This window comes from Arvicola amphibius, chromosome 3, assembly GCF_903992535.2.
Source record: "Arvicola amphibius chromosome 3, mArvAmp1.2, whole genome shotgun sequence".
NCBI classification, from domain to species: domain Eukaryota; kingdom Metazoa; phylum Chordata; class Mammalia; order Rodentia; family Cricetidae; genus Arvicola; species Arvicola amphibius.
Window position 1 is genome coordinate 130,319,918 of NC_052049.1, and position 27,977 is coordinate 130,347,894.

The window sequence follows — 27,977 nt, forward strand, 5'->3', positions numbered from 1 at the left end:
AAAATACAATATGATCTAGATACATTCTTCTGCAGGATGACTCTGACACCGCGCATGGCATAGCTTTGGAGAAATCATCAACACAAACAAAAGATTTCTTCTGCTACCAGAGCTGTCAGGTCAAGGCTTCTTGCGCCTAAAACACAAAAGCAGCATTTAATATTGAATTCTGCACTTAGCGACATAGTCTTTAGGAACATTGAGAAAATTTCTTTTATCAGAAGAAAATTCAAGTCCTTGGAACAAGCAAGCAACTTAGAGAACAGAATAGGAGGTAGCTCCCCTGTTTTTTTTTTTTTTAAATGATTTATTTATTTAGTATGCATAGTGTTCTGCCTGCATGTGTGCCTATACACCAGAAGAGGGCACTAGATCTCATTTTAGGTGGTTGCGAGCCACCATGTGGTTGCTGGGAATTGAACTCATGATCTTTGGAAGAGCAGCCAGTGCTCTTAACCTCTGAGCCATCTCTCCAGCCCAGCTCCCCTGTTCTTAACCTACTGCAGCCATCTTCCAAATTGTCAAAGTAACTAACCCAAGTTAAAAATGTAGAGAGATGTGTAAAGATTGGTTTTATGAAATATGGGAAAAGATAAGTCAGGCCAGCTCCCTCCCCATTGTGGACTTAACCAAAGAGCAAATGGTGTGTGTGCTTCCTTCAACACCACTTCTGGCATTCATCTTAACCTATCTATAGAGCATGTACCCCTATTCCAAAACCATGAGACCTGTTAGGTAAGAGTGACACACACAATGCTGTCATCCCCAGTGTCTGAGTCATCTTGCACAAGTGCAAAGAAATCAGAGACCTCAGCTATGAACAAAGCCTTGTCTAAATTCCAAAGACAGCATTTTTTGTGTATTATATGCGTTGTCATTTTTTAAATAAAGACACGCCCCTCTAGGTGCTTTCAGTTCAGCCTCAAAAAGATTTAGAAGTGATCAAGTATGAGCAAAAGCCATCAATCAGCTGATACTTCCTCCAGTATAGCTACAGCACTCAGGAGAGCTTGACACTACAAAGGCCGACCATAAATTGTCAGCAGGGCCCAGGTAAAAGCAGAGAGTAAGGCACAGCTGGAGGAGCAGAGGTGAAGGAAAGCCTGGGAGAGGGAGGACACAGCAGGGCTGGCTGTAGTGCTCACTTGGGTTGGGCATGGTGCTGATATCCGGGTCCCAGCTGAGATCCTGCTCTCATCTCAATAGCAACGGAACACTAGAGAAAAATAACAGAAGAGGACAAGGTCGGCTTCCAACGATCCAGAAGCACACATCCACATTTAGATGGGCTCTACTGCGATGAAATCCAACACTGCTCTAGTTCAGCGAAGACACCTAGATTAAACCACTAGTCACACACTTAGGATCCACTTCTGCGCAGGCAACAAAAGCAAGAAGGACCTGGGAGAGTACCCAGGTACCTTTTCAGCTTAAGGAAGGAGAGAGAGGAGTCCTGAAGAAGCTGGTTCTTTCCCTAGGTGTCTTTCCTCAGAGGTAATAGTCATAGGGAGCACTGGGTGCTGCTGCAGATCTGTCCATCTGCTATGATTTTCGTTAGTCTGGAGCAACACACTCTTGACTCCCATATACATTAGCACACATGCACACAGAGGACCTCTAGTAAAGACCAGATCTAAAGAAATGCAAGTGCCCCACCAGAATGTTAGTTATAGGCTTCCAGGCTGCATGGGCAATATGTGGTCCTGCCTCAGCAACTTCAGCGAACACTAATTTCTATAGTGTTACAGCTAATTTTAGCAAGCAAGTATTTAATTTCACCCCTACCCTTGTTTCTACATCGGTCCATTCAGACTCTGTACCATCTGGTTGGGCAGGTGCTATTGTAGACGATCTTCGCTTTCGACTACTGAAAAAGGGGAAACATGATGCAACAATCATTTTTGCATCTAAGAAGAATGGAAAACATTAGAGGGGGGAGAAACCACCTATACCCATGGGAGAATTAATGATAAACCTCATAGGATAACCTAAGAACAAGAGGCTAAGAAACAGACTTTTAGAGAGATATTTGTGACCAACACTCACCCAGTAGGCGACTCTTGCTTTAAAGTCTCAATATCAGTAAACTGAACAGATTGCCCTCCACCTCTGGTTTTATAAACATCACCCTAAATCCAAGAGAAAAGGTAACTGTTACACTTTGATAAATCCAAATGATAGGCAAGCATATCTGAAACTCACCCATAAACCCAAAAGACCCCTGGGCTGCTGAATCTACTGATAAAACACTTCAGAAACTTCAATTCACCTCTCACTAACAAGAGTCCAGTACAAGATAATCAGTAACATTCCTAGCTATGGGGAAAATAGTTTATTGCACCTATAAATTTCAAAACTAAATTAACCTAGCAGAGACAGCTCCACATTTAAGGTGCTGTTGTCTGCCTGGTGGCAGTAGTCTTAATTGTAACTGTCCTCTGGACTTGAAATGACTCTCCACCCCCGTCACTGTCATCCTCCCCCCCACCCCCACTTTTCCCACTGACCATACGATCAAAAGTCTTCTATAGACAGGAAAGTCTCTTTACAAGAAAGATCTTGGGTAGTTAACCACTGAGTAACATTCTCAATCAAATTCTGTGTGTTATTTACTTTGAAACTCTTAACTGAGATCCTCCTGCAAGTGCTACCATGCCTGACCACAGGCCAAGTTTTGTTTGTTGGGTTTTTCTTTGCATGTTTGTTTGTTTTTGGCGGGAGAGGAGAGTTGTCTGTGTTGTCCTGGCTGTCCTGGAACTCACTCTGTAGATTAAGCTGGCCTTGAACTCACTTAGATCCAATTACCTCTGCCTCCTGAGTACTGGGATTAAAGGCAAGTGCCACCACCGCCCAGCATAGGACAAGTTTTAAAGCAAATATTTTATCTTGACATAATGGCAAAATAGGAGATCTTTGTTAGGTTTGCTTTCTGTTGCTGTCTGGTCCTTCAAGACAACTACGTGCTCCAGGATGGGCTCAAACTGGTGACCTCCCTACTTTGGCCTCCCAAGTACTAGGGTTCCAACAAGTTGTCAGTATGGCTCTGGGTTTACTTTTGAAACTATGTTTTAACTAAATATGATGTAACTAAAGTACATCATAGATCTGGAGTACTAAGAACCCCAAGAATCTAGGCCTATTTAAGCAGATCCAGCCCCAGCAGATCCACAGCCTAAGCATTACATTCATTTTCTACTAAAACAAAAGTTCCACCCAACACCCCATTTAAGGCCTAGATCTCAAAGGACAGCAGGGCAAATATTTCTCACTGGTAGTCTTTTGTGAAGACTTGTTTTTACCTTAATTACTTTAGTCTGAATCTCCCCATCGGAGGCTAGTTCCTGGTGGGTCAGCATGTACTTCTCACACTTAGCTAGTGCCTTTTCATTTGCAACAGACACTGTGATGGCGTGAGGGACATGTGGCTGCATGACTGTCTCAGTTTGCACATTAGAGGCAGGCTTATGATCTACCCATCTGCTCCCTGCAGAGCGGGACCTTCTGTGTCGTACAGGAATTGGTGTGTTCTGATCAGGTTGAAAGAGGAATTGAGAAACAAGCACAACCCAGGATTACTTTGAGGAACTGTTAGAAGTGCAGCAGCTTATATACATATTCACAACAACAGAAATCAGACCTGTCCAAGCTAAACATGTAAGTCATTTCATGTTCTCTTACCAAATTGAACCAACAGGCATCTTTAGACAACAGTGTATAGAGAATATAGTCATATGGGAGCTTCCGTTTCAACAAAGGGCAAAAGATAGAATTGTGGTGACTCCAGATATTATTCGGGAAAAATAATCCATTTTGCATTCTTGATCAAAAACCAATTATCATGCCTGCTTTGTGAAGTAATACATAGATTAGCAGGTCTGTGTTGCAGGTATCAGCAGGAACAATAACACTTAAGTTATATCTAGACATCTAATAGAAAACATACCTCCATATACAGCCAAACCAAAAACCTGCAAGCTGTTGAAGTTCTCGCTTAGCAAAACCCTGAAGAACACAGGCATACAGAACTTCAAGTGCAGCACGCCTAAACAGTGCTAAGTACTTCTAGGCACTTGCAGTGAAGACTTTTATATCTCAAAACACAATTCCACAAAATCTTCAACTATACCGACACTTTCTCCAAATGTTTCTTACAAGTTTCAAGAATCAAAGACTATGCTATGAAATCAGCTTGTATCATAAAAACTACTTGTTTTCCAGTTCAAATGACATATGTGCCAAGTTAAACAGCACATTCAGCTTAAGAAAATGTATTTCATATACATGATATGGTAGCATAAGCAATTGTGAGCGACTCCTGTTCATAAAACTGAAAATAAATGAGAGTCTGCAGTCAGAGCCCTTCCGACTCAGCCAAATGAGGATTGTGATTCAGTTGTTCAGTTACAGGAAACCAGCTCAGGGACAGCCCTAACGACAACTCTACAACAGTCACCACAACTTGCCAGGAAAGATACTAAGCTTCCATGCAGGCAGAAAACCTTCACTCTGAAAATGATCTGATGGTGAATAAGAAAACCTAGCTCTTAGGATCTAGCATTTGGCAGAAGAGCTTCCTTAAACACATTTACAGTATAATACATTCAAATCAAACTTTGGAAAGGGGACAGAATGCGGAGAATCTGCTAGTAGTCATGACTTAAGTATTTTGAAATTCTTTCCTCACCAAAATGTGAAATTTGGTCCGCCTGATAATTTCTGATCAATGAACATGGATACAGAGATACTAACCTCGTGGAAACTTTTCTGCTGCACTTCTAAAGAGATTTGGATTTCAAGAAAGAGGTTAAAGTCTGTGTCTTAGTTTATTCCCCAGACTGTCGCATGGCCAGTCAGGCATTCCCTTATTGCTGGCAGGTATAAACAGACCTCCCAGCAGGCTGGAGTCAGACACAGAAGAGGAGGATTTACTAGAGGTGATCACAGAGACCATTCACCATGATTTGCACCCTAAAAGGCTCAAAGTAAAATCTGCAAAGCAGGAACTTGAGACTATAGAATTGTCTGTTGCCTTGTAAGAACCCTAGACTGGTCACCATCATTAGTAATCATATTGCAGGCCTTTACCTACATTCTAAATCATGTGAAAGGATCTTTTTGGTTTGTGAGACAGGGTTTCTCTATGTAACAGCCCTGGCTGTCCTGGAACTCACTCTGTAGACCAGGCTGACCTTGAACTCAGAGATCTGCCTGCTTCTGCCTCCTGAGTGCTGGGACTAAAGGTGTGCACCACCACTACCAGGCATGTAAGAGGATCTTAAAGTATTTACAAGACTTTTCACTTAGAATAATAATTTTAAAAGAGTAGTTAAGATTTTATTGAATATCTAATTCATAGCATTTGTGTGATTATTCAAATTCAAAGGAAATTTTATCTAATATTGAAGAAAACATGAATTGGGTTTAAATCACCCTTGAAGGCCTTGTAAAGCTTCAAGATAAAAACTTCAGGATGTGAAAGCTGTCAGTTTCAAGCCGTTCAGGTCACAAAAATCAAAAAGGAGGAAGCATATTTTGTTATATATGAAAGAGATGAAAGATTTGTGATTGCCACATGTAGTGCATGCATCTGGACAGCAGCCTGGGTTGAAAGGAAAGGCCATCATGAGGACAGGTAGCAGTGAGGGGCTCTCCACACAGAAAATGCTGTCTTCAAAGTGGTAAAGACGGTGGCTACACAGGAAAATGTTTGAGTGTCACATCATCTGTGACTTATTTTGGAGTGTCTTAGAAGAGGAAGGACTTGCACAAAATAGCGACTCTGCTGATGGTGGAGGCAGGAGAGTATCCAACTTATTAATCAAACCAAAAAAAAAAAAAAAAAAAAAAAAGCAAAAAACAAAACAAAACAAAAACTTTATTCCCGCCCAAAACAGCATGAAAAAAGTTTGGGGAAGAGGAATCAAACGGGAAAAAAAAGTGTAGTTTTTATACATTCATATTTGGGTTGGGGGATTATGGCTCAGTGATAGAGCCATTGCTTAGCATCTTAGCATGTTGAAACCTTAGGCTCTATCCCCAGCAAAAGCGGGAGCAGGGGGAGAAAAAATAAGAGAGTGAGGAATCAAGGAAGCAAGACACTCATGTTCCTAGATTCTTTGCAAAACCCCTTATTCAGGCGAGCAGTCTCCTCTAGGGGGCACCATTCTGGCTGACATTCAGAGCTCATAGGCCATGCTTCTACTTTCTCACATGAAGAGCTCAGTCTTAATTTCAGGTGGCTCAGTCTTTAACAGAAAAGTCAGAGCTCCTTCATTTTGGAGCCTATCCAGCTTTCCGTCAAACTCTGAAACCAAGTTACAAAGAACAAAGACGATAAGTCTATCACTACAGTGCTTTAAAGAATGCTGGCACAAACCCTGCGGCAACGGTCCTCTTCTACGCCTATCTCACTGTTGAATGTAGGGACCATCTCCCTGCCTTCCGTCCAGTACATCCCTCGCCTTCTGTCTGACACGATACACGTTTTACTTTGTCCTGGCTCCTGCTGCCTATGCCTTGCAAGAGAGGTGACATTGACAGGTGTGCTGAACGGAGATAGTTTCTGCTCCCATTCCGAGATACAGGAAGCTACAGAAATGCTGCTGCAAGAGTTAGAGCGCCTGTGTAGCTGCGGCTGGCTCATGAGTTGCTGGCCGTTGGAAATCTGAGCAATATTGTTACTAGAAAGCTAGAAAAATTGGAGAAAAATTAATGAATAAGACTGAAAAACGGAGAGGAACAATATTACTTTTCTATAATTTCACTACATGAAGATTTAACATTGTAAGAAACTAAAGGCATCAAATTTTTGTGATATGCTTTTGTTGTTTTTGAGACAGGAACTCATATGTAACCCTGGTTGGTCTGGAACTCTGTGTAGACCAAACTCACAGAGATCTGCCTGACTCAATCTCCCTCCCAAATGCTGGGATTAAAGGCATGTGCCACTATGCCCTGCCCTTTTGTGCTAAGTTTTAAAAGCAGAAGCTTAAAATATAACATGAAACAGAAACACTCCTCTAAATGGAAAAAAAAAATTCTCTGGCACTAAGCTACTACATACAGCAGCAAACACTTACAGGCACAGGTGAAGGAGAGACGGATCTCGGAAGGATCTTTTCCCGGTCCCGCTCCCGGGAAGGCCTCTCTGGCTTCTCGGGCTTAGGCTCAGTTACAATGGCCTTTAGCTGTTTGAGCTTTTCATCTTTGACCCAGAGTTTATTCTGCATCTCCAGCTGGGTGGCTGCCACCCGACGCTCCTACAGAGATGAATGGCAAATTACAGTCGCTTTATCCCTCTACACAAGCACACCACAGCACCAACTTTACTCCTGGAAAGTGACAGTTCTGTATGTCTTCCAGACAGTAACAAATACCAAAGCTCTGCCACAGCACAGAAATGCAAAATGTTTAACCTAAGAAGAACACTCACACATTCCTTCTGCCATTTCATCGATGTTTCTGTCACCATGCCTTGCAACCTGGCTTCTAATCTGCGCTTGTCAGAAAACTGCCGCTGAAGCTTCTGATTCTGGCTCTCGAGCTCCTGCTGCAGATTGCGCTTATCTTCTTCATAGATCGTGGTTGTTTTCTCCAAAACCTCAATCTGCAAAGGGGACCACTGGGCTTAGCATCTGCTGTGCAAGCATCTCACCTAACTATATAGTTCAAGTGCTCACAAAAGCAAACTGTGGAAACACACATACACACAAACACACACACACACACAGAGAGAGAGAGAGAGAGAGAGAGAGAGAGAGAGAGAGAGAGAGAGAGAGAGAGAGAGATCACTTTTGCCCTCACTATTTCACCTGAATCCTCAGTTCCACTCCAGTTCAGAAAGAAGTTGCTCAAAAAGTCCCTTGCAAGCCAGGTGCCTACATCTCCTCAAGCTAAGCTCCACTCCGAACAGTAGAAACAAACTCCCTCCCTTCATGCCTTTCACAGGGACAGGCACAGGAGCTGTTCTGAGAAGTAACGAATGGCCAGTGCACAGATGAAAGTGTGACCACAAACCTTGTACTCCAAAGTTTTGTTTTTCTTCTCCAGTCGTTCTATTTCCGATTTCTGCCCTGAGATCAATTTTTCTTTTTCATTTAGTTTTTCCTGGATGTAGTTTTCTTTATTTAGAAGAGAACTGTCAAATTCTTTTAATAAGGCTTTGAAGTTCATACCTGAAACAAAGCATACAGATTGCACTGTTTAGTGCAGATAAACCAACTTTCATCGGCAGATACTCGGTAGAATGTAGCACTCTAGCAAATCCCCCCATGGCAAATGTACATAACAAAGGCTGGGAATGCAGTGGCCTGTATGCATCTGCTTTCTATATGCATGAGGCCCTGGGTTTGATATAAAAAGTGAAAAAACATTAAAAACAAGTTTGGAAAGAAGCCAGGAATTTGATTCTCAAATCTATAAGAGATGCTTATATAAATATTTTGTAACCTCCCCCTAATACTTAAAGTTTGCTTACAGATGCAAAAACAGTAATAATCCTGTGTTTGAGAATAGCTGAGCCTGGGCTGAAGACCCTGGCACCCACTTTGTCACTCAGAGACAGTCACTTCCATGGACCAGTTGTTCAATTGCTCTGCACATTTCCAAACATTATTCACTTTCCCCTATACCACTGAGGTACAAACATTACAGAATGCTAATAACTTGCAAACAGGGGAAATTACAAAATACCATTTTGTGTCCATCACTATTAAAAATAAAATAGACGGAGGGACACCCACTTTTTCCTTCTTATATTCTTTTTTTTTTTTTTTTTTTTTTTCCGAGACAGGGTTTCTCTGTGGTTTTGGAGCCTGTCCTGGAACTAGCTCTTGTAGACCAGGCTGGTCTCGAACTCACAGAGATCCGCCTGCCTCTGCCTCCCGAGTGCTAGGATTAAAGGCGTGCGCCACCACCGCCCGGCCCTTCTTATATTCTTTAAAAGTAAAATAGATCTGTTGAAAACAAAATCTTGCCTTTCAAATTAAACACCCTGAGACCATTACAAAGTCGAGAAATAAGTCCTCCTTAAAGAGATCTCACCAGATGGAGTCACTGAGACCTGTTTCTACCTCTAAAGTCACAGCAGCTAGAAGCAGCTCTACCCTTACATTGTTTGTTAAGCTCCTCTGTCATTAGTTGACGTAGGTGATGTCGTTTCTCCAAAGCTTCGATCAGCTTTGGAAGGGTCTCCTCATCATTAATATCCAAAAGCTTGGACGGAGGCAGTGGTGGGAAGCTCTGTAGAATCACTTCAGTCACCAAAGGTTCTGTATTGAATTTAAAAATTATGAAAGAGCTTAAGTCAGATGCTGTGAGCAGAACCCCTGAACCAGTAACCACAGAATTTATTTTCCCCTCTCAGCATACTCACTTGGTGCTAGAATTACAGGTATGCTTCACTAAACCCTACTTTAAGAATAGAATTTCTCAAAAATAAGACAAAACAAACAACCAAGCAAACCTTATATTTTAGTTCAAAGTTTCTTTCATTTGGTTCTTGAGAAGGGTATAAATAGATTTTTTAAAGTTTACAGAAAGACAAGCAAATGAATAATAACACAAAATCATACCATCTCCAACTGGGCCGCCCCGAGGTAGATTTCTGTATCGTCTCCCTGGTGTCAAGCCACATATCGCCTTGTCCACTGGTCTTGCTACTTCAACTTCTTGAGTTACTTCAGCAAATCTCATGACTTGCTAAAAATACAAAGCAGAGTCTGGAAAAAGTAAACCTACCCAAGTCCTCCTTTATGGATAGCTAAATGGTTCATTTGCATATCACTAACCTGTGTCAATCTACAAAACGTGCAGTTTGCCATCCCCCGACCCCCGCAGACAGGATTTCTCTGTAGCTTTGAAGCCTGTCCTGGAACTCAGGAGACCAGCAGGCGGGCCTCAAACTCAGATATCTGCCTATCTCTGCCTCCTGAGTGCTGGGATTAAAGGCGTGCACCACCACCACCCAGCCAGTGTGCCATTCTTCAAGTAGCTGTTTTCCCTAGAGAAACCCAACTGTATTGGAGAAATACCCTTAAATTACCAAGCTTTCTTCATAGTCTTCAGCCTTTGGATTTACACACACAATCATCCGCACCTTCCCTTCCCCATCAAAGTAGTTCTTGAACAGATGAGTTAGCTTTGAATCTCGATATGGAACCATCTATAAAGACATTTGAAAGCTAAGAATATTAGACAAATAAATGCACGATTTAAACCACAAAGCAGTTGGCGAGGACTGCTGTGTACCTTGTTAGTTCCATATGTCTGGTTCTCTCTCAGGACTTCCATGCATGTTCTTAGCGTCATTAGTGACTGATTAATGTTACCTGAGAGGAAGTCAGATACAGAGGACATTTGAAAACATTAACTATAATACATCCATTTGTCTATAACACAGCTTCATTTAGCTGCTGGGAAATTATATAGAGAGCTGTCCATGTAATGTCCCACCATACTTTCAACAGTATTAATCTTATTAGCTTCAATAACCATCTTTCAGCAATCCATTAAAAAGACTCTCCAAATACAATATTACTCTTCTTAATAAAATAAATAAATCTTAATAAAGAGAATTTATTCTTTGATTCTGAGTGTTTTGCCTGCATATATGTAAATATACTTCATGTACTTGGTGCTCACAAAGGCCAGAAGAGGGCAGAAGATCCCCTGGATCCAGAGTTACAGACAGTAGTGAACTGTCCTGTGGATATTAAAAAGTGAACCCAGGTCATCTAGAAGAGGAACAAGTACTTTTTAGCTTTCTGATTTTTCAAGACAAGGTTTCTCTGTGTCCTAGAACTTGCTTTGTATACCAGGCTGACCTCAAACTCACAGATATCCACCTGCCTCTGCCTCTGCCTCCCAGGTGCTGGGATTAGAAGTGCATGCCACCACACCTGTCTAACAGTGAAGCTCAACAGCCAATCCATCTCTCTATAGCCTGGGAATACAACATGATACTTAATTTTCTGGTGGTGGAGAACGGCCTGCATAGGTTCATGTTTGACTGTTTGATCTCCAATTGGTGTAACTATTTGGGAAGGAATGGAAGGTGTGGCCTTGCTGGTGGAAATGTTTCACTAGGGGTGGCTTTAAGGTCTCAAAAGCATAAGCCATTCCCAGTGCCTCTCTCTTTCTACCTCATGGTCATGAGCCATCTGACCCACAGCTGCTCTAGAGCTAGTGCTCGGCTACTGCTCCAGCACCATGCCTCCTGCTGCCTTTCTCCCTGCCGTCATGGTCGTAGACTAACCCCCCAAAACTATAAGCAAGCCCCCAACTAAGTATTTCCTTTGATAAGTTGCCTTGGTCATGGTGTCTCTTCAGAGCAATAGAACAATTAAGTTTTTTCCAAACCCTAAATTATGGCATGGATAGACAATCTCATCAATCTGGCTTGTTTCCTTTCTTTTTTTTTTTTAAAGGGATGGTGATGCTAAAGACTGAACTCAGGTGCCTCATACATGGGAGGCCAGCCATATCCCAAGTAACCATTTCAGACTACAGTGGGAAAGGGACAGAAATCCTTCCTACACCTAGAAGTGACATGTTTCTAACAGTCAAATGTCTTAGGTGCCAACAAACTCTGTCCCTCTACATCTCAACAGGATTTCTTAGTCATCTTGCTTTCTTTTTCCCTGATGTATCTCATTTGGGTTTCTGAGCCAGGGCAAGGCTAATATATTAATCACACCTCTAAAAATTCAGGTCTCAATTGGACTTCCAAATGTTTAAGAACTGTTTGTTCATCTTGGAACATTGACTAAGACCTCTTAAGTCCATTATGCCAATCAGACACATCATTTAGCTAGATATGATGATATACTCCTATAATCCCAGCACTCAGAAGACTGAGGCAGGATAGCCACAAGGGCCTGCAAGTGTTACCTTCTGACATTTATTGCACACTGAGGTACACACACATGCCAGAGGGGGTTAAAAAGCCAATTTAAAGGCTAAGTTTAATAGTCAATGTTATTTCATGGATTAAGCAGAAACCATCCATTGATAAATAGAAACTGTCATTCATAGATGTTGAAAGTTACAGCCGTATGTAAGTACAGCACTGCACTCACCAGCTTCACGTAATCTGTTCCCTTCTGCTTTAGTGCGGTTGGTTCTTTCACTTCCAGCAAGATCTACCAGAGACAACTGGCTTATGGTAATTTGTTCTTTTTCCTGCGAGGGATAAAGACAACAATCTATACCACATTACAATGTTCTTTAAGATCCAGTTAACATGGTATTAAGTCGTACTAGACACTATATGTGCACAATACAAGCACCCAGAATGGCAGAGGATACACAGGTGAATTTTATTTAATTAAATACATCTTTGTATCATTAAGCAAATGTTCAAAGAGTAACACACCTAAAATAATATTTTACAACACATCCCCGAGTCTGGGGTCAGCTTTGCCTGTATAGAGACAAGAAACAAACAAAAGAGGCCATGGTTTTGAAAACTAGCAATGAGAACTATGGGGAAAGCTTGGGGAGAGAAAAGGGAAGAGAGAAATAATATAATTATATTATAATGTCAGAAATAAAAGAGAAAACAAACAAATGTTCAGGGTCATCCCGGGCTCAGGAGACCCTGTCCCTAAAATGACGCAAACACATCCTCACAGAGTCTGAAAGCTTTGCAGAGCCTCTTCACGACACAGCAGACTGCATGTGCCACACATGCTATGTGTGGATCTAGGATCCACTAGGATCTATCTCATAGTTAAACAGGGATTAACTCTAGAGCAACCTGCATCACCGAGGCAGCCCCTAATTTAGGCCATCTTCCAAAACCGTAGGGCTGAAATAAAGACAAGATTCACATACAAACATACCTGTAAAACATTATCTCCATCAGCATCAAGGGGAGCCTGGACGAGCTTAATGCTGAACACACTGTGTGACCGGCTGGATTCTCTATTCAAATGGGTGTTTGCAATACGTCTTTTTTTCTGACCTATGATGACAGAGAAATCATGGATTATACCTGAACTCAGCCTTTTATTAAACCTGCTTTCCAATTAATCCAAAGGGACTGCTGTTCAATTACAGCAACAAATCTGAGGATTAAGACCATCAGTTCACATTTTTCAAATTCTAGTTGTTTCTAACCTCTCCAAAAAACCTCAAAAGCCTCTTCTGTAGATTTCACTTCCACTTCTGTACATCCTGCAACATACATATTGTGGTTCTTATCTTCTCGGAGTATTTTAGATTGTGGGAGTCTGTGGGGGAGAAATAAATGGTTAGTTTCCTAAATGAGAGACAACTGTCTTCCTGACTAATGTTAAAGTGCCAAGCAACACAATATCTCCCCTTTCACCTTAACACCACTGACAGAACCCAAACCTCATGCATGCCAGCCAAGGGCTCCACCACTGAGCACATCCCCAGCTTTCTTAAATTTATTGCTTGGTTCTAAAAGCTGGAAAGTCCATGAGTGCAGTGCTGACACCCGGTGAGGACCTTCTTGTGGTGTTATGATAGGGGTACCACATGGTGAGACAGAACAAGTATGCGCCCATGACATCCTTTCTTTAATGGACAGAAATTTACATAAGATCCCTAAAGAAATGGTAGACTTAAAAAACAAAACATGATTATACAGTCAAGATTAGTTGTAAAGCAGAAACCAATGCTATTTTTAAAGTTTGCTCTAAGCCACCCTAAAAAGCACACAAAACAATAGACAGTTAAGACTATAATAGTACTCTGGCATAGCACTATCGTATACAGCACAGGTTACACATCACAATCTAGCACTTCCCTCATTTAAAAGATCAGCATATTCAACTGGTTCTGACCTATAAAGCAATGCAGAAAACGAATTCAGAAGGGACTTAGTATATGCCCAGAGTGGTGAACCCTGCAAAGTAGCTTGGTAAGTTTTAGTTTGCAGTTGGTTAATGTTAATTAGGTAAGGGTGCTTGCATGTTCTGTTTTAGTTAATTTTTTTAAATAATGCTTCCATTTTACATGTATGGGTGTTTTGCTTGTATATAAATATGTGCGTCACATGTGTGCCTAGCACCCACAGAAACTAGAAGAGGGCATCGGATCTCCTGAAACTGAAGTTACTGACAGTTGTGAGCCACCAGGTGGTTGCTGAGAATCAAACATAGGCTCTCTGGAAAAGCAGCCAGTGCTCTTAACCACTGAGTCATCTCTCCAGACCCATGTTTTAATTTTATTTATCTGGAATTGAGTGTGGAGGTCAGAGGACAACAAGTCAGTTCTTTTCTTCCGCCATGTGGGTTCCAGGGATGGAACTGAGGTTGTCAGATTGGCAGCAAGCACCTTTACCTGCTAAGCCGTCTCACAGCCCATTTTGTGAATGGTAAGGATGAAGACATTTACCAGCTATCATCACTGATAATCAAGGGAAGATTTTCTAAAAGAAAGGAGGGTTAGAGGTAGCAGCCTGCCCACTGCTAAGGAAAAGCAAACTACTTACAAACATGCCAAATATGCCCCCCCACTAGTGTTAACTACACCCTTCTCCTTAAGAAGGGCCAGTGTCACCACATACACAGACTCTGCGTTCCTCATAGGTGTACTGCAGCCGTTCCACCTAGCGAAGGAATAAGGCAGACATTACTGTTCCAGAGCAGTCATCCTGCGGCAGCATTTCAGTCAGACTAGTGACAGTGACAGAGATTTTAAAACCCTCTACTTGCGAGACTCCTTCACTGTTAAAAACTAATAAAAATTAGCCAGGCGGTGGTGGCGCACGCCTTTAATCCCAGCACTCGGGAGGCAGAGGCAGGTGGATCTCTTGAGTTTGAGGCCAGCCTGGTTACAAAAGTTGGTTCCAGGACAGGCTCCAAAGCCACAGAGAAACCCTGTCTCGAAAAATCAAAAAAAAAAAAAAAAAAGAAAAAAAAAAACTAATAAAAATTAATAAAAATTAACCCTTCAGAAAAGGAGAGCTAACACTATCCTCACATTAAATCCACAATCAGTGCAAAACAGGCTCCCTCCTAAGTATGCGCAATAGATACTCTATGAAGGCACTCTGCTTTCTTTGCATGACTAAAACCAGACAGTATCACTTGAAACAATATCACTTGGAACAAGCCAAACAAACTGCAAACAAGAGAGACATAAAAATAATTAGTAGTGTTGGGCACAGTAAGGCACGCCCTTAATCTCAGCACTTGGGAGGCAGAGCTAGGTGGATCTCTGTGAGTTCCAGACCAGCTTGGTCGACATAGTGCGAGACTTAATTAAAAAAAAAAAGAAAGAAAGAGAGAGAGAGAGAGAGAGAGAGAGAGAGAGAGAGAGAGAAAGAAAAGCTGCCAGGTGGTGGTGAAACACACCTTTAATCCCAGCACTCAGGAGGCAGAGCTAGGTAGATCTCTGCGAGTTCCAGGACAGCCAGGGCTACAGAGAAACCCTGTCTTGAAAAAGCAAAAAAGTTAGTTGGCAGCAATAAATAAGCAGAAGTTTAGGTAAAACAGGTACACAAAACTGGAATTGCAACAAAGGACAGTTTAAAATGCACATGAAAATATTTGCTCAAGTGGGAAAGTAATTAACATAAAAGGCATTGCCTCTAAGACAGTACTCTTGCTCTTCTCTGTAATTCAACTCAGGTACTTCTTTCTCTTAATTCCAACAGTCCAAAGACAGACAGGTAACTCCAAAGATAAGCCCCTTTGTACAGTTTGCATTGGAAGCTTGGTTTGGTGGTGCACACTGCTACCCCAGCACTGAGAGGCTGATGGAGGATCACATGCAATTGGAGGCCAGCCTGTGTAACGTAGTAACTGCCTCAAAAACAAAACAGTTCTCATCTAAAGAATGGCTGAGTAAAGCAAAAGACTTAAGACCTTCAGATTTCATTTACCTACCAACTTTATAGTTATTTTACAAAATCATTAGTAATTCCTTACTGAAATGAAATTCAGTAAGAATCATAGTATGGCCTCAATCAGTCATGAACTTTTCATATTAGTGAACACACTGATGTAAGTGGACATAGGTCTGTTCAGTTCAATGGTTTTCTAAATCTAGCTATTTCCACACATGTCCCTCTACACATACACACAAATGTTAAGACAAAGGTCTTCATATTATTTATGTTTTAATTGGCTGTGATGAACACAGTATGCAAGACCAGCCTTCAGCTAAAGAACAAAACCACCCACTCAAGAACAGACACAAGATTTGTAAATCTACTCTGGCACAAAGAGAGGTACTTTTTTAAAGCTACAAGGTAAGTGGTCTTCAGATTCTATAAGACAAGACCCACAGATATCTAAGGAGTAGAATTTTACCTCTCAGAATGACAAGGCAATGTGGCTTTACACTAATCTGCAACAGATGAAATAAGAATCACTTGTACAGACAAGGACCCACTCTACAGAGAACACCAAGACACAGACAGCCAAAGAGGCTGCAAAACCTCCAGCTCTGTCAGGGTGTTGAAAGATGCCCCCAATACTGTCTATAAAATCGAGATTTGTTTCAAACCCAAGGCTAAGTTTTCAAAAGCAATTTCAAAGATGGATCTTCAGGTCACTATGCCTTAACCTGCTGGATTCCTAATAAAGCTACAATCCAGTTAAGATAAAAGTATTCTCTGAGCATGACTATGATTTCTGTGCAGTCTAAAACAAACGCTAAGCATTATCCCCACTTATACCTGAAGGAACCAGGGATTGCCGCATTACCTGAAGAGACCATCTTTATTACTTACTTGGGCTTTATGGGATCAAGCTGCACCTCTTCCAAGAGATCATATATGTAATTGTTATAGATTTCAATGTAAGAGACAAAAACACCATAGACACTGTCTTCGTCAATTTCTTCTGCTTTGCAGAATTCTTGTACATTTATCATATCTGCAAACTCTGGATCTGCTTGCCGCCTAAAACAAGAAACAGATCCCTCAAAGTCAGATTTTACCCACTGTGAGTTAATATAAAAAGTAGATACCTGTGTCGGCTGGTTTTATGTCAGCTTGACAAGCTGGATGGAGTCTTTGGGAAAGAGGGCTTTCAACTGAGAATATACCTGCATGAGGCTGGTCCAAAGGCAAGTCTATCTAGCATTTTCTTGATTAATGACGTGGGAGGGCCCAGCCCTCTGTAGGTAGTACCAACCCTGGGCAGGTAGTCCTGTGCTATGTAAGAAAGTAGGCTAAGCTAAACAAGCCATGGGAAGTAAACCAGTTTACAGCATTCTTCCATGACTTCTGCACCAGCTTCTGCTTGAGTTCCTGTCCTGACTTCCCTCAGTGATAGACTGTTACTTGGAAGTAAAAAATGAAATAAACTGTTTCCTCCACCAAGCGGCTTCGCTTATGGTATTTTATCACAGCAATAGAAACCTAACTGAATTGCTGGGCGTGGTATACGCCTTTGAGCTTAGCCTGGTTTACACAGTTTGTTCCAGGCTAGCCATGGCCTGAACACAGAGAAATCCTGCCTCAAAAAAGAAAGAAAGAAAGAAAGAAAGAAAGAAAGAAAGAAAGAAAGAAAGAAAGGAAGGAAGGAAGGAAGGAAGGAAGGAAGGAAGGAAGGAAGGAAGGAAGGAAGAAAGAGAAAAGAGACCTAACTGAAATGATACCAGAGTGAAAAAACTACTCAAATGTTCTGCCACTTAAAACTGAAATCATAAAGCAACTTTATTCAGATTCAAGGTGGGTCAAGGACAGCCAAGCCCTGAGATTCACACAGGCACTGGCCTTCCCCAACTCACAGAAGGAAGTATCCTCTGGAAATCAGACAAAATACCAGCTCAGTTAAAAACATGCCTCAACCCTGACCTCACAAGTCAACTGTAAAACTAACTTCTCTAATTTGTATTCACCTTTCCCAGATCTACAGAAACTGCAGGACAGAATTCCTCGCACTCTGAGTCAGTCCAACACGAAGTTACTCACTTGTTAGAGGGGGTCTTTGGAACGGGCATAGCTTCTCTTTTCTGCCGCTCCAATAATGCATCAACCTCACACTGTATTTCCATGCTGTTCCTATCGTTAGACTTAAAAACCTAAAACAGGGCAGAAAAGACTTTTGAAAAGAATTTTACTTAATTTAAGGAACAGCAACTTTTTTTCGAGACAGGGTTTATTTGAGTAGCTTTGGAGCCTGTCCTGGAACTTGTTCTGTAAACCAGGCTGGCCTTGAACTGGCCTCTGCCTCCGGAGTGCTGGGATTAAAGGCGTGTGCCACCACCACCAGCTATGGTACAGCAACATTTAAAAACAGAAAGCATTTGCCTTTTAAACTTTGGGAACAGGCAGAGTTGCTGGTCTGCAACTCTTGATTCTCTTCTACCGCCCAAGTATTGGCATCATAGGCATACCCACCATGCCCACCATATCCAAACATATGTAAGAATCAAAGCAGCTCCGGTGCTGTGGTTCTTCCTCGGTATCACTGCATCTATAGATGTCTTAGTCCTGTATCTACTGTGACAGTCACAACCCAAAGGAATTGTACTTACATAACGTTTTGCTTGAAATGACCCTATGCTGTTAAAGATCATATTCAAACAACGAGGAAGCAGGCCTCCAGACCCCGGAGACCCTGTCATTGTGTGCGTTTTTCCACTTCCTGTCACACCGTATGTAAACAAAAGACCTACAGTGTAGCAACAACAAGGAGTTACAGTCTTAAGTTTCACATAACATTTCATTGTATTTAAAACACTTAAATTAACCCCAAAACCGGGTTATCACTCTAATGAGTTAAATCTGAATTCAATGTTAAACCAAATAAATAAACAGTAAAAAGTTAAATTACAAGTTTAAATGGAAAAATCAACTAAACTCCAAGATCCATACCATTTTTGCCGTGAATGAGGTCATCTACCAACGGACTAGCCACAACATCAAAGAGTTCCTTCTGAGTTGTATGAATGCCAAATACCCGCTTAAATGAATACTGCGTCTGTGGAGAGAAGGAAAAAAAATAAACATGGAATTCTACGAGACTAGAAATACATCTGTCCTACGCTTGAATGTTTCTGTTGTAAGCTTTCAAATCCAGACATGTAAAGAAAAACAAGAATGATCTTTAAGCTTGGAGCCTTCAGTAGTCACAACATACATAAATCACAGCTGTCCTAACAAATATACTGAACAGCATGAAGAAAAGTCAAGTCCACTAATGCTGCATAGATTAAGAGAACATTTACGCCTAGTGCTACAGAGGCTGAGGCAGAAGTTTGCCATGAGTTGGGTGGCAGTCTGGGCTACACAGAATTATAGGCCAGAGTGGACTATCGTGTGAGATCCTGTTAACAAAGTAAAAACACAAGGTTATTTTGGGCGGAGGTGGCATGCACCTTAATCCCAAGACTGGGGAGGCAAGAGACAGGCAAATCTCTGTGAGTTTGAGGACAGCCAGGGCTAAACAGAGAAACCCTGTATGCACATCCCCCACAGCAAATTAAATTTATTAAAAATTTTAAGTGTTATGGTTTTCTATTTGTTGTTCTTTTCTTTTGAGTATGTTTGTATGAAAGAGTCTGTATGTACTAATGGTTGGCCTTGAACTTGTAATGTAGACCTGGCTGGCCTTCAATTTTCAATGATAGTAGCAGGTTGCCTCTGCTACTATCACAAGCATACACTACCACCTCTGCCTACTGTTTTCTACTTTTTTCTTTATGAAGGTATACTTAAAGTAGCAAGGGCCAACAAGATGGCTCAGCAGGTAAAAACACTTGCTATCAAGCCTGAGAACATGGATTCAGTCCCTGAAACCCAAATAGTAAAGGAGAAAACTGTCTCCTACAGGTCATCCTCTGACCTCACAAGTACAGGTACAACAGACAAGCAAAAATAACAAATATAAAAAGACACTGTAAACAAGACAGCAAAATACCAAGATTACAGCATTTTAAAAACTAGAAATGAGTTACAAACATAATTTTATCTGAGTTCTTTTATAAAATAAATGCTACTTTGACAGTGTGTGTGTTGTGTGTGTGTATATACACACACACATAACTTTAAGACAATCTCATATAACCCAAAGTAGTCTCAAATTCACTACACAACCAAGAATGAACTTGAATTTCCAATCCTCCTGCCTCTACCTCCAGAGAGCTGAAATTATATGCCAGCATTACAGTGGGGGATCGGTTTTCATGGTGGATCTGGAACCAAAGTCCACTATTTAAATGGCATGGCATTTGCCATTTAATACACCTGAAACCACCCTAGGCTGCCATTATATTAATACAATGGTTATTCTTGCAAGACAAAGAAATACCTGTCTGTACTCAGATTTTTTTCCTGAAGGCATGGGGGTGCAGTAGGATCTCCCTCACATTTGCTAGGCAAGTATTCTACCAATGAGCTAAATCTACAGCGCATCTCTGAAGATTTTCAACCCCTAGTTAAACTCCTGGATGTGGGACTGTAGATGATGAAAGCGAAGACATAGGTATACACAGACCTATACACACATATAAAAGAGGTGTCTATTCTTATTTTAAGTGTACAAGTGCTTGTCTTTATGTATGCATGTACTATATGTGTGTGCCTGGTACCCATGAAGGCCAGATGGAAGGCATCTGATCCCATGAAGCCAGAGCTAAAGGAAGTTGAGTCACCATATGGGTGCTGGGAACCAACCCAGGTCCTCTGAAAGAGTAGCAAGTGTTCTTAACAGAGGAGACATCTCTCCAGGCCCCAAACTACTATTTTATAAATGATAAATAAGACGAAATACCTACTTCAGGGGCTGGAAAGATGGCTTGGCAGTGTTTGTAACTTCAATTCAATATGTGGCTCACAACTGTTTATCACTTCAATTCCAGGAGATCTGCTGCCTTCCTCTGACATCCACGAACACCAGACCCATAAGTGGTATACATCACATACATACAAGGAAGCAAAACACTCAGACATAAAACTAAAAATCTAGCCGGGCAGTGGTGGCACACACCTTTAATCCCAGCACATAGGAGGAAGAGACTGGCAGATCTCTGTGAGGTCAAGGCCAGCCTGGTCTACAGAATGAGTTCCAGGAGTGGCCCCAAAGCTACAGAGAAATACTGTCTCAAAAAAAAAAAAAAAAAGTTAAAACACATACTTCAGCTAGGCTAACTTTCACCTTTGTGAGGTTTTCATTCTCAATGTACTTCAAAACAAAGACTGTAGAATGGCAAGGATATGTAGGATGGTGCCAAGGAGAACAGATGCCCTCCTCTTCGTCAGGAACACCTCCTCATTTGGCATAATGAAAACAGATGCAAGAAGGTACCTGCTCAAGCTCCTGAACAATGCTCTCCGAGTACTCAATTTCCACCAAACCTTGTGTTTGTTTGTACTTTAAACTCATTTGTACAAACTTGAAATTCAGTGAGTCAGTATTCAACTCCCGTTATATCCTCAAAGTCTGCTCTGCTCCGCCAACCTTCCTCACCATGCATTCTTGCTTAATCCAAACGTACTCTTTTGACAAACTGGACCAAAAGGCACATATCGTCTGGTGCTTTCATGAGGAACAGGAAAGAGACAGTGAACACAAGCACAGACATACATCTCCAGATGTTTCAGTTCAATAAGGGACCACATGGTGGTCCTCTAAGATTACAAAGGTGATGAGTTCCTAGTGTCTAAAGGAATAAAAGCTCACCATATTGCTCGAGGAGATGGTGATGCTAGTGTGAACCAGCCTGTCTGGATAGGTAGAGATGCGCTGTGGTACAACGGTCTACTGTACTCCACACAGCAGTCCTATGTGCCACCGGAGTCTAAGCACGCTACTCTGGAGAGCCTCTCTGTCTATTATGGCAATCTAGCATTTGCAAGCACACTCGGTCACGCTCATAAAATGGTGAAACTGCCCAATGACCTCAGAAGACACCGTCATCTTTAAACAGCTATCAATAAATCAATATAGTGTTATAAAGCAGGCACACTGAATGAAGACCAGAGAGTTAAGTGCTATTTCTGCTGGGGTAGTCTGAACACCCAGAGGGAGTAAGATTTAAGCTGAAATTCAAGATGAGAGGCATCCAGGTTACAAGGGGGAAGTCTAGGTTAAGCCAGAGTGGCTGGTAAGCATGATGCTGGCTTAAAGACGATCTCCAAAGACTAGATGAGTACTGAAAGATAAGGATAGGGGCCGGGCAGTGGTGGTGCAGGTCTTTAACCCCAGCACTCGGGAGGCAGAGGCAGGCGGATCTCTGTGAGTTCAAGGCCAGCCTGGTCTACAAGAGCTAGTTCCAGGACAGATAGGGCTGTTATACATAGAAACCCATCTCGAAAAATCAGGAAAAAAAGAAAGATAAGGGTGGGAAGATAAGCAGGAGGCTGGTTGAACAGAATTTTCCTTGAGAGATTTTGCACAGGGAAATGATAAGATCTCTTTCTTCTTTGCAAGATCATTCTGGCAGCTCTGTGGAAACCATTATGCAAGATCCTCTATAAAAGCAGGCAGCCAGACAGGCTTCAGGAAAGGCTCAAACCATGCTCAACAAACCTGAGAACTGGCTGTTACCAGTTCTCAACATTAAACAACATTCCCTGCCATCTTCCATTGCTCCCCCTCAGCCTGCAGTCAATGGTACATCTCAATGCACAGATTGGAAGGCAGTTAGTCAGGGGACTCATGCTGTCAGTGACATTTTGCACAAGTTAAAGTATCCGCTGCCCTGGATCAAGATAAAAACACTTCCCCACCACAGACAGCTCAGAATAAGCTAGTAGCGAAAGAGACAGGAAAGGATAATCTCAGGATCCACTCTGCAGAACTGACAGGTTGTCTATGCATGACCCAACATGAACAGATGTAAAAGGAAAGAAGCTTCCAGGTTTCTGGACTGGACAACTGGACAACAATGGTACCATCTTCTGAAAAGGTTAAGAGTAAAACATTTAAAGGGTAGCGGGGACTCAAGAGCTCCTTTCAATATATAAAACTTGAGATGGGCCAGGCAGTGGTGGTACAAGCCTTTTTAATCCTTGCACTCAAGAGGCAGAGGCAGGTGGATCTCTGAATTTGAGGCTAGCCTGACCTACAGAGTGAGTTCCAGGACAGCCAGAGCTACACAGGGAAACCCTGTCTCAAAAACCAAAATTTGAGATGGGTAAGTGATGTCCACCAAAGATAGAAAATTGCCAGACATTCAAATATAGAGTAAGAAAAAAAGATATTTTGCCTTGCCAAATAAATTCCAGAGCACTTAAAACCATGGGAATGACAGGTAGAAAACAGAGCCCCTGGGTCAAGCATAGTGACCCACACCTGTATTCCCAACACTCAGGAGGCTGAGGCAAGTTCTACTACAGCCCAAGATAATGTGGGAGATCCTGTCTCAGAAAAAGGAAGATGGAAACAGAAGATGAGAAAGAAGAAAAACATAGGGACCCGGACATAACTACCTTAGGATTCAGAGACTAGACAGGAGAAGCCAGCAAAGGGCGGCTAGTGGCAAAACAGCCAGAAGCTGGAGAGGGAGAAGGAGCTTCAGGAAGAAACAAGCTGCTGAAACGAGGATGTAGGTAGTCTAAAGAATGGTATCTCTGCAGTAGTGCGCACAAGCCTGCCTGAATGGCAGCCCAATGTGGTGGCTCAGGCCCGGAATCTCAGCATACAGGAAAATGAGGCGGACAGAATGCCAATTTAAAGTCAGTTTAAACATTTAAAGCTATTCCAGATTACACAGCAAGCTCTTGGACAGATTACAGAGTAAGACCCTGTCCCAACAACAACAATGAAGAGTAAGTGGCAGCTAGAAAGCAGACAGTGGAACCAATCCTCTACTTTCTGCATTCCTTATTATATGACCTACTTGTCTACTAACTGTCAATTTAGGGTATAAAGTCCATAAAGGCATGGGCTTCCTTTAAACACTCACCAAGCATGCAGGAAGCCTTAAGCCCATTTCCCAGCACTGCAAATAAACAAAATACTCTCCCAGTACTAAATATGGTGATACAAGGCCTTAACACTCACGCTGTGAAGGCAGGATGATCACCAGTTCAAGGCCAAACTAAGCTACAGAGGGACTCCATTTCAAAAAGATGTGTCTAGCACTTGGCTAACATGAACAAGGTCCTGAGTTCAATCCCTAACACCACAAAACACCACAAAATCAAGTAACAGCAAAAACCCACTCAAAGCATCATGTGGTACACACCTCTAATTTCAGCACTAGAGAGACCAAAGCAGGAGGATCAGAAGAAGTTTTGAGGCCAGCCTGGATGTGAAGGTCTGAATGAGAATGCTCCCCCCACCACCATCACACACACAAGCTCATGTATCAGAATGTTTGGGTCCCAGTTGGTGAGCTGTTTAGGAAGGATTAGGAGGTGTGGCCTTGTTAGAGGAGGTGTGGAATAAGGTTTTTTAGGTTTTAAAAGTCCGAGTAAGGCCCAGTGTCCCTCCCTCTGCCTCATGGTTGTAGACCAGGATGTAAACTTTCAGCTCCTAGTTCAGTGATGACCACAGACTGTAAGCAAGACCCCAATTAAATGCTTTCTTTTGGAAGTTGCCATGGTCGTGGTGTCTCTTTACTGCAATAAAAAGTGACTAAGACACTGGACTACAAGGTGATATTGTCAGTAAAACAAAGCAAAACCACCCCTAACAGACTGATTCAAAGAGGCACAACGCTACTGTGGATGTAGCTCAAGTGGCAGATATTGCCTAGCATGCAAAAGGCCCTAGACTCAAGCCCCAGCAAAAGGGAAAACACAAAATGCCTATTATTAACTGTTAGTCAAATCTCCCTGTGTGAAGCTATATATCCAGGATAAGAAATCATCTGAAGCTGGGCGGTGGTGGCCTTAGTCCAGCACTCGGGAGGCAGAGGCAGGCAAACCTCAGTGAACTGAGTCCAGCCTGGTCTATAGAGGGAGTTCTAGGACAGCCATAGCTACATAGTGAGACCCTGTCTCAAAAATACAAAAAGAAAAAACTCCTTTGGACACAATCCTCTAATTCCAACATACCAAAAGTCTATCTGTATGTCCTAGAAATCAAAGATATTCTAGATAAGGTGGCTAAAAGCATCCCTTCCCACAAGTGAGATCACGCAGGAACTTTTAAATTCAAAAGGGCCATTCATCAAGCAAAAACAACTTGGCTCCACTAGGAACCTACCTCCTTATAGTCTCCATTTCTGTTGAGCCGATAACCCTCAGGAGTATGTAGCTGGACAGTTGTACTATTGACCACTTCTACACAGCACTCTTGGTCAGGGAAACTCAGTGGGCGCACCCTACAGTACACCTGGAAAAAGAGAAAGGTGTTTAAACAAGGTTGACTTTTTGCCTGGTTTTCTTTTTGGTTTTTCTGTTTGTGTTGATTGTTGAGACAGGGTTCTCACTCTGTAGCCCAAGCTGGTCTGAAACTCTCAGTAATCTGCCTGCCTGGGAGAGCAGGTATGAACCACCTTGAATGTTCACCGCTTGCTTGATTTTCCACGCATGCAAGCTTTCTATTCATATATCTACAAATATCTGCTCTCCCACACAAACATAAACACAAAATTATGAAAAACAAAATCTGCAGCTCAGAATGATCAAATGCAAAAATGCATTAAATCAAAAATAAATTTACGTTAAAATAGTAAACTGTACGGTTTCTTTTCGCTGTTGTGCTCAAATAAAATTGTACTAACATAAAAATCTCTCTAAATGCCTGAATGGCGATTAAATTCTTCAGAACTGGATGTCATTTCAAACAGCCAGTGCAGGTAGGCATGACAGCACACACACCTATAATCACAGTACTTGGAGGGTGGAGATCATTTCCGGAAAAGCTGTCCAGCTATACTCTACTCACAGAGAGCAGGTGGTGCAGCTTAGCACCAGAGACCCTCTGTAGTGGGGTGGAGGCATTCAGAGCACGGCAGGGCAAGCAACCCTTCTCAGGAGGAGGTATGAACTACACTGAGTTATTCTACATCAGTCTATGAACCTTGAGTGCAGGGTTCTCCTTGAGAATGTGTAGGTAGCACATCCGAGAACCAAGAACTGAGAACAAAGTTCCCATCCCAAGAGAAGAACCTGGTAGGAGTTTCGAATATTTAACTTTTCAGATTCTAATTAGAGATGGCAGGTTTAGTGATTAGCAACAACTAAAGACTACCTTCTTCTGGGCTAATCCAGCAGAGAAAGCGAACTTCAAGGCTAAAGCCAGCTTTAGACAATTTAGTGGATCAATTTAACTGTGTGCTCTTTGACCCAACTGTCTTAGCACTTCTCCTTCATCTTTCAAGCAAACAAGACAGAAACAGACTAAAGAAAACACACACATATAAATCTTACCCCAACTGGGTCTTTAAGGTTTGTCTGAGATCCTTTTTTTATTACAGGTTTCCTCGGCATCTTAGCTTTCCTGGGCAAAAACAAAAAAATCCAAAAAACAAAACATAAATTTCTGTCCAATACTAACATACAAGACTTACAAATTCTAGCAATGGTAATCTAACTCATCAAAATTAGTATTAGAAAAATACACTTTTGATACCAGAAGTACCCAAGGAACTTTTGCTTGATTTCAGTTTTTTTGTTTTGTTTTTTTTTCAATGCTGGAGAGCAAATTCAGAGATTTGCTCTTGCTGGGCAGGTTCTCTACCAGTAAGATACATCCCCAGTCTGCTAATTTATCAGTTCTTAGTATATCAGTTCTTAGTATATTTTCTTAAGCAACAATTTTACAGGCACTACCAATCTGAGAAGCCCACATTGAACTTTATACAGGTGTACAAGCACAGTGCACAATTATTCAATTATAAAATCGCACACAAATTCACTTTCTGACCAACTTGTATGCCTAAGGGCTATGGATGTTCTGTGGAGTGGAAGAGCCCAGCACACAGAACGAACTTAGTTGAATCCCAAATGATAGAAATAAATAAATAAATAATCTGTACTTTCAAGGAACAGTTGGTCACTGAATGACAAAAACTATTATCTTTGCTAGGTGTGGTGGTGCACGCCTTTAATCCTAGCACTCGGGTGGCAGAGGCAGGTGGATCTCTGAGTTAGTGGCCAACCTGGTCTACAAAGCGAGCTCCAGGACAGAGAGAGCTCTTTACACAAGAGAAATCCTGTCTCGAAAAACAAAAACCTATTATCCTTTAGCTCATACCCCAAATACTGTCCCAAACAGAAAAAAAGCCATTTTGACTTACTTCAACATTCTCTATCATATGACTTCTCCTTTCTCATTTATGGGCTACAGGAATATTTAACACTAAAATTGAAGATTGGTTTGGACTGTAGATTATTAAAATATTTTTCTCAGTATAGTCACACATAAAATGGATGCAAACCAGAGTTGGGCGATAGACTGGGGTAGATGTCCTTAAACAAATACGAAGACTTTAACGTTTTCTCACTTAAACAAGTTCCGTTTTTGAGAAAGGCTAGCTCCGAGGAAACGAAGTCTAAAGCCGAGGCTCTCCGCAGTGCAAGTGCGACCAGGATTTGGCCCGCCGGAAGAGTCTAGGAATTGTTGAGGAATGTGGGCGTGGGGGACAGAGCAGGCGAGTGGGATAGCCTGGGGACAAAGATAGCGCAAAAAGACCTGGCCTCCAGGCTAGGACTAGGGAAGGGATGCCCACCGAGCTGCGGGGACTCAAGCCCGCAAAGTGCCAGGACACATCCCCGCTGCGCGCGCACTCCGGATCCTAACACCCACCACCTGCAAAGCGGTCGGCTTTGCAGAGGGAGCTGAGGAAGAATGGGCAGCCCAAAGGATGGCAACCCGGTCACCCCGAACTCGGAGCCAACCTTCGCGGGTGGCGTGGGCACACCAGGGTCGGCGGGCACCGGAGCGCTGCGGGTCCGGGCTCAGCTCCCGGACAACTCCCGGTCGCAGCGTGAGGAGGACGGCGACCCCCGCCCCGTCACCACACCAGTCCCCTCCTTGGCCTGGTACTCACGCTGGCTTCATGACCACAGGCTCCGTGCTATCCAGACACGCGCGCAGGACGTCAGGCTCAGACCGGAGCAGAGCTGGCGGGAAAAGAAGACTGCAGACAGCGGC

The 27,977-nt window shown here is 42.3% G+C and overlaps 1 protein-coding gene across 1 annotated transcript; it reads right to left on the bottom strand.

Moving 5' to 3' along the window:
* Positions 1-30: 30 nt before the first annotated feature.
* On the bottom strand, positions 31-27,976 carry Kif23 (kinesin family member 23). The gene is made up of 24 exons (XM_038323401.1): positions 27,874-27,976; positions 26,252-26,321; positions 25,083-25,211; positions 18,803-18,908; positions 18,463-18,599; positions 17,897-18,006; positions 16,709-16,879; positions 14,537-14,578; positions 13,120-13,232; positions 12,843-12,964; positions 12,078-12,180; positions 10,249-10,328; positions 10,043-10,162; positions 9,573-9,699; positions 9,111-9,269; positions 8,017-8,174; positions 7,433-7,606; positions 7,080-7,259; positions 6,376-6,688; positions 3,300-3,547; positions 2,047-2,129; positions 1,786-1,867; positions 1,146-1,216; positions 31-136 (listed from the first exon to the last, which is right to left on the bottom strand). Exons 1-24 carry the CDS (start codon positions 27,882-27,884, stop codon positions 121-123), a joined length of 2,925 nt encoding a protein of 974 aa, XP_038179329.1. The 5' UTR covers positions 27,885-27,976; the 3' UTR covers positions 31-120.
* Between the last annotated feature and the right edge of the window lies 1 nt (position 27,977).

What these genes read in the sequence shown, in the direction of transcription:
- Kif23 (XM_038323401.1), bottom strand. An exon ending in CATTTCAAGCAAAACGTTAT is followed by an intron (nt 18,007 to 18,462) that starts GTAAGTACAATT and finishes GCCCTGTTTTAG; the next exon opens with GTTTTTAAGTCTAACGATAG. An exon ending in AGACATATGGAACTAACAAG is followed by an intron (nt 10,163 to 10,248) that starts GTACACAGCAGT and finishes ATGTCTTTATAG; the next exon opens with ATGGTTCCATATCGAGATTC.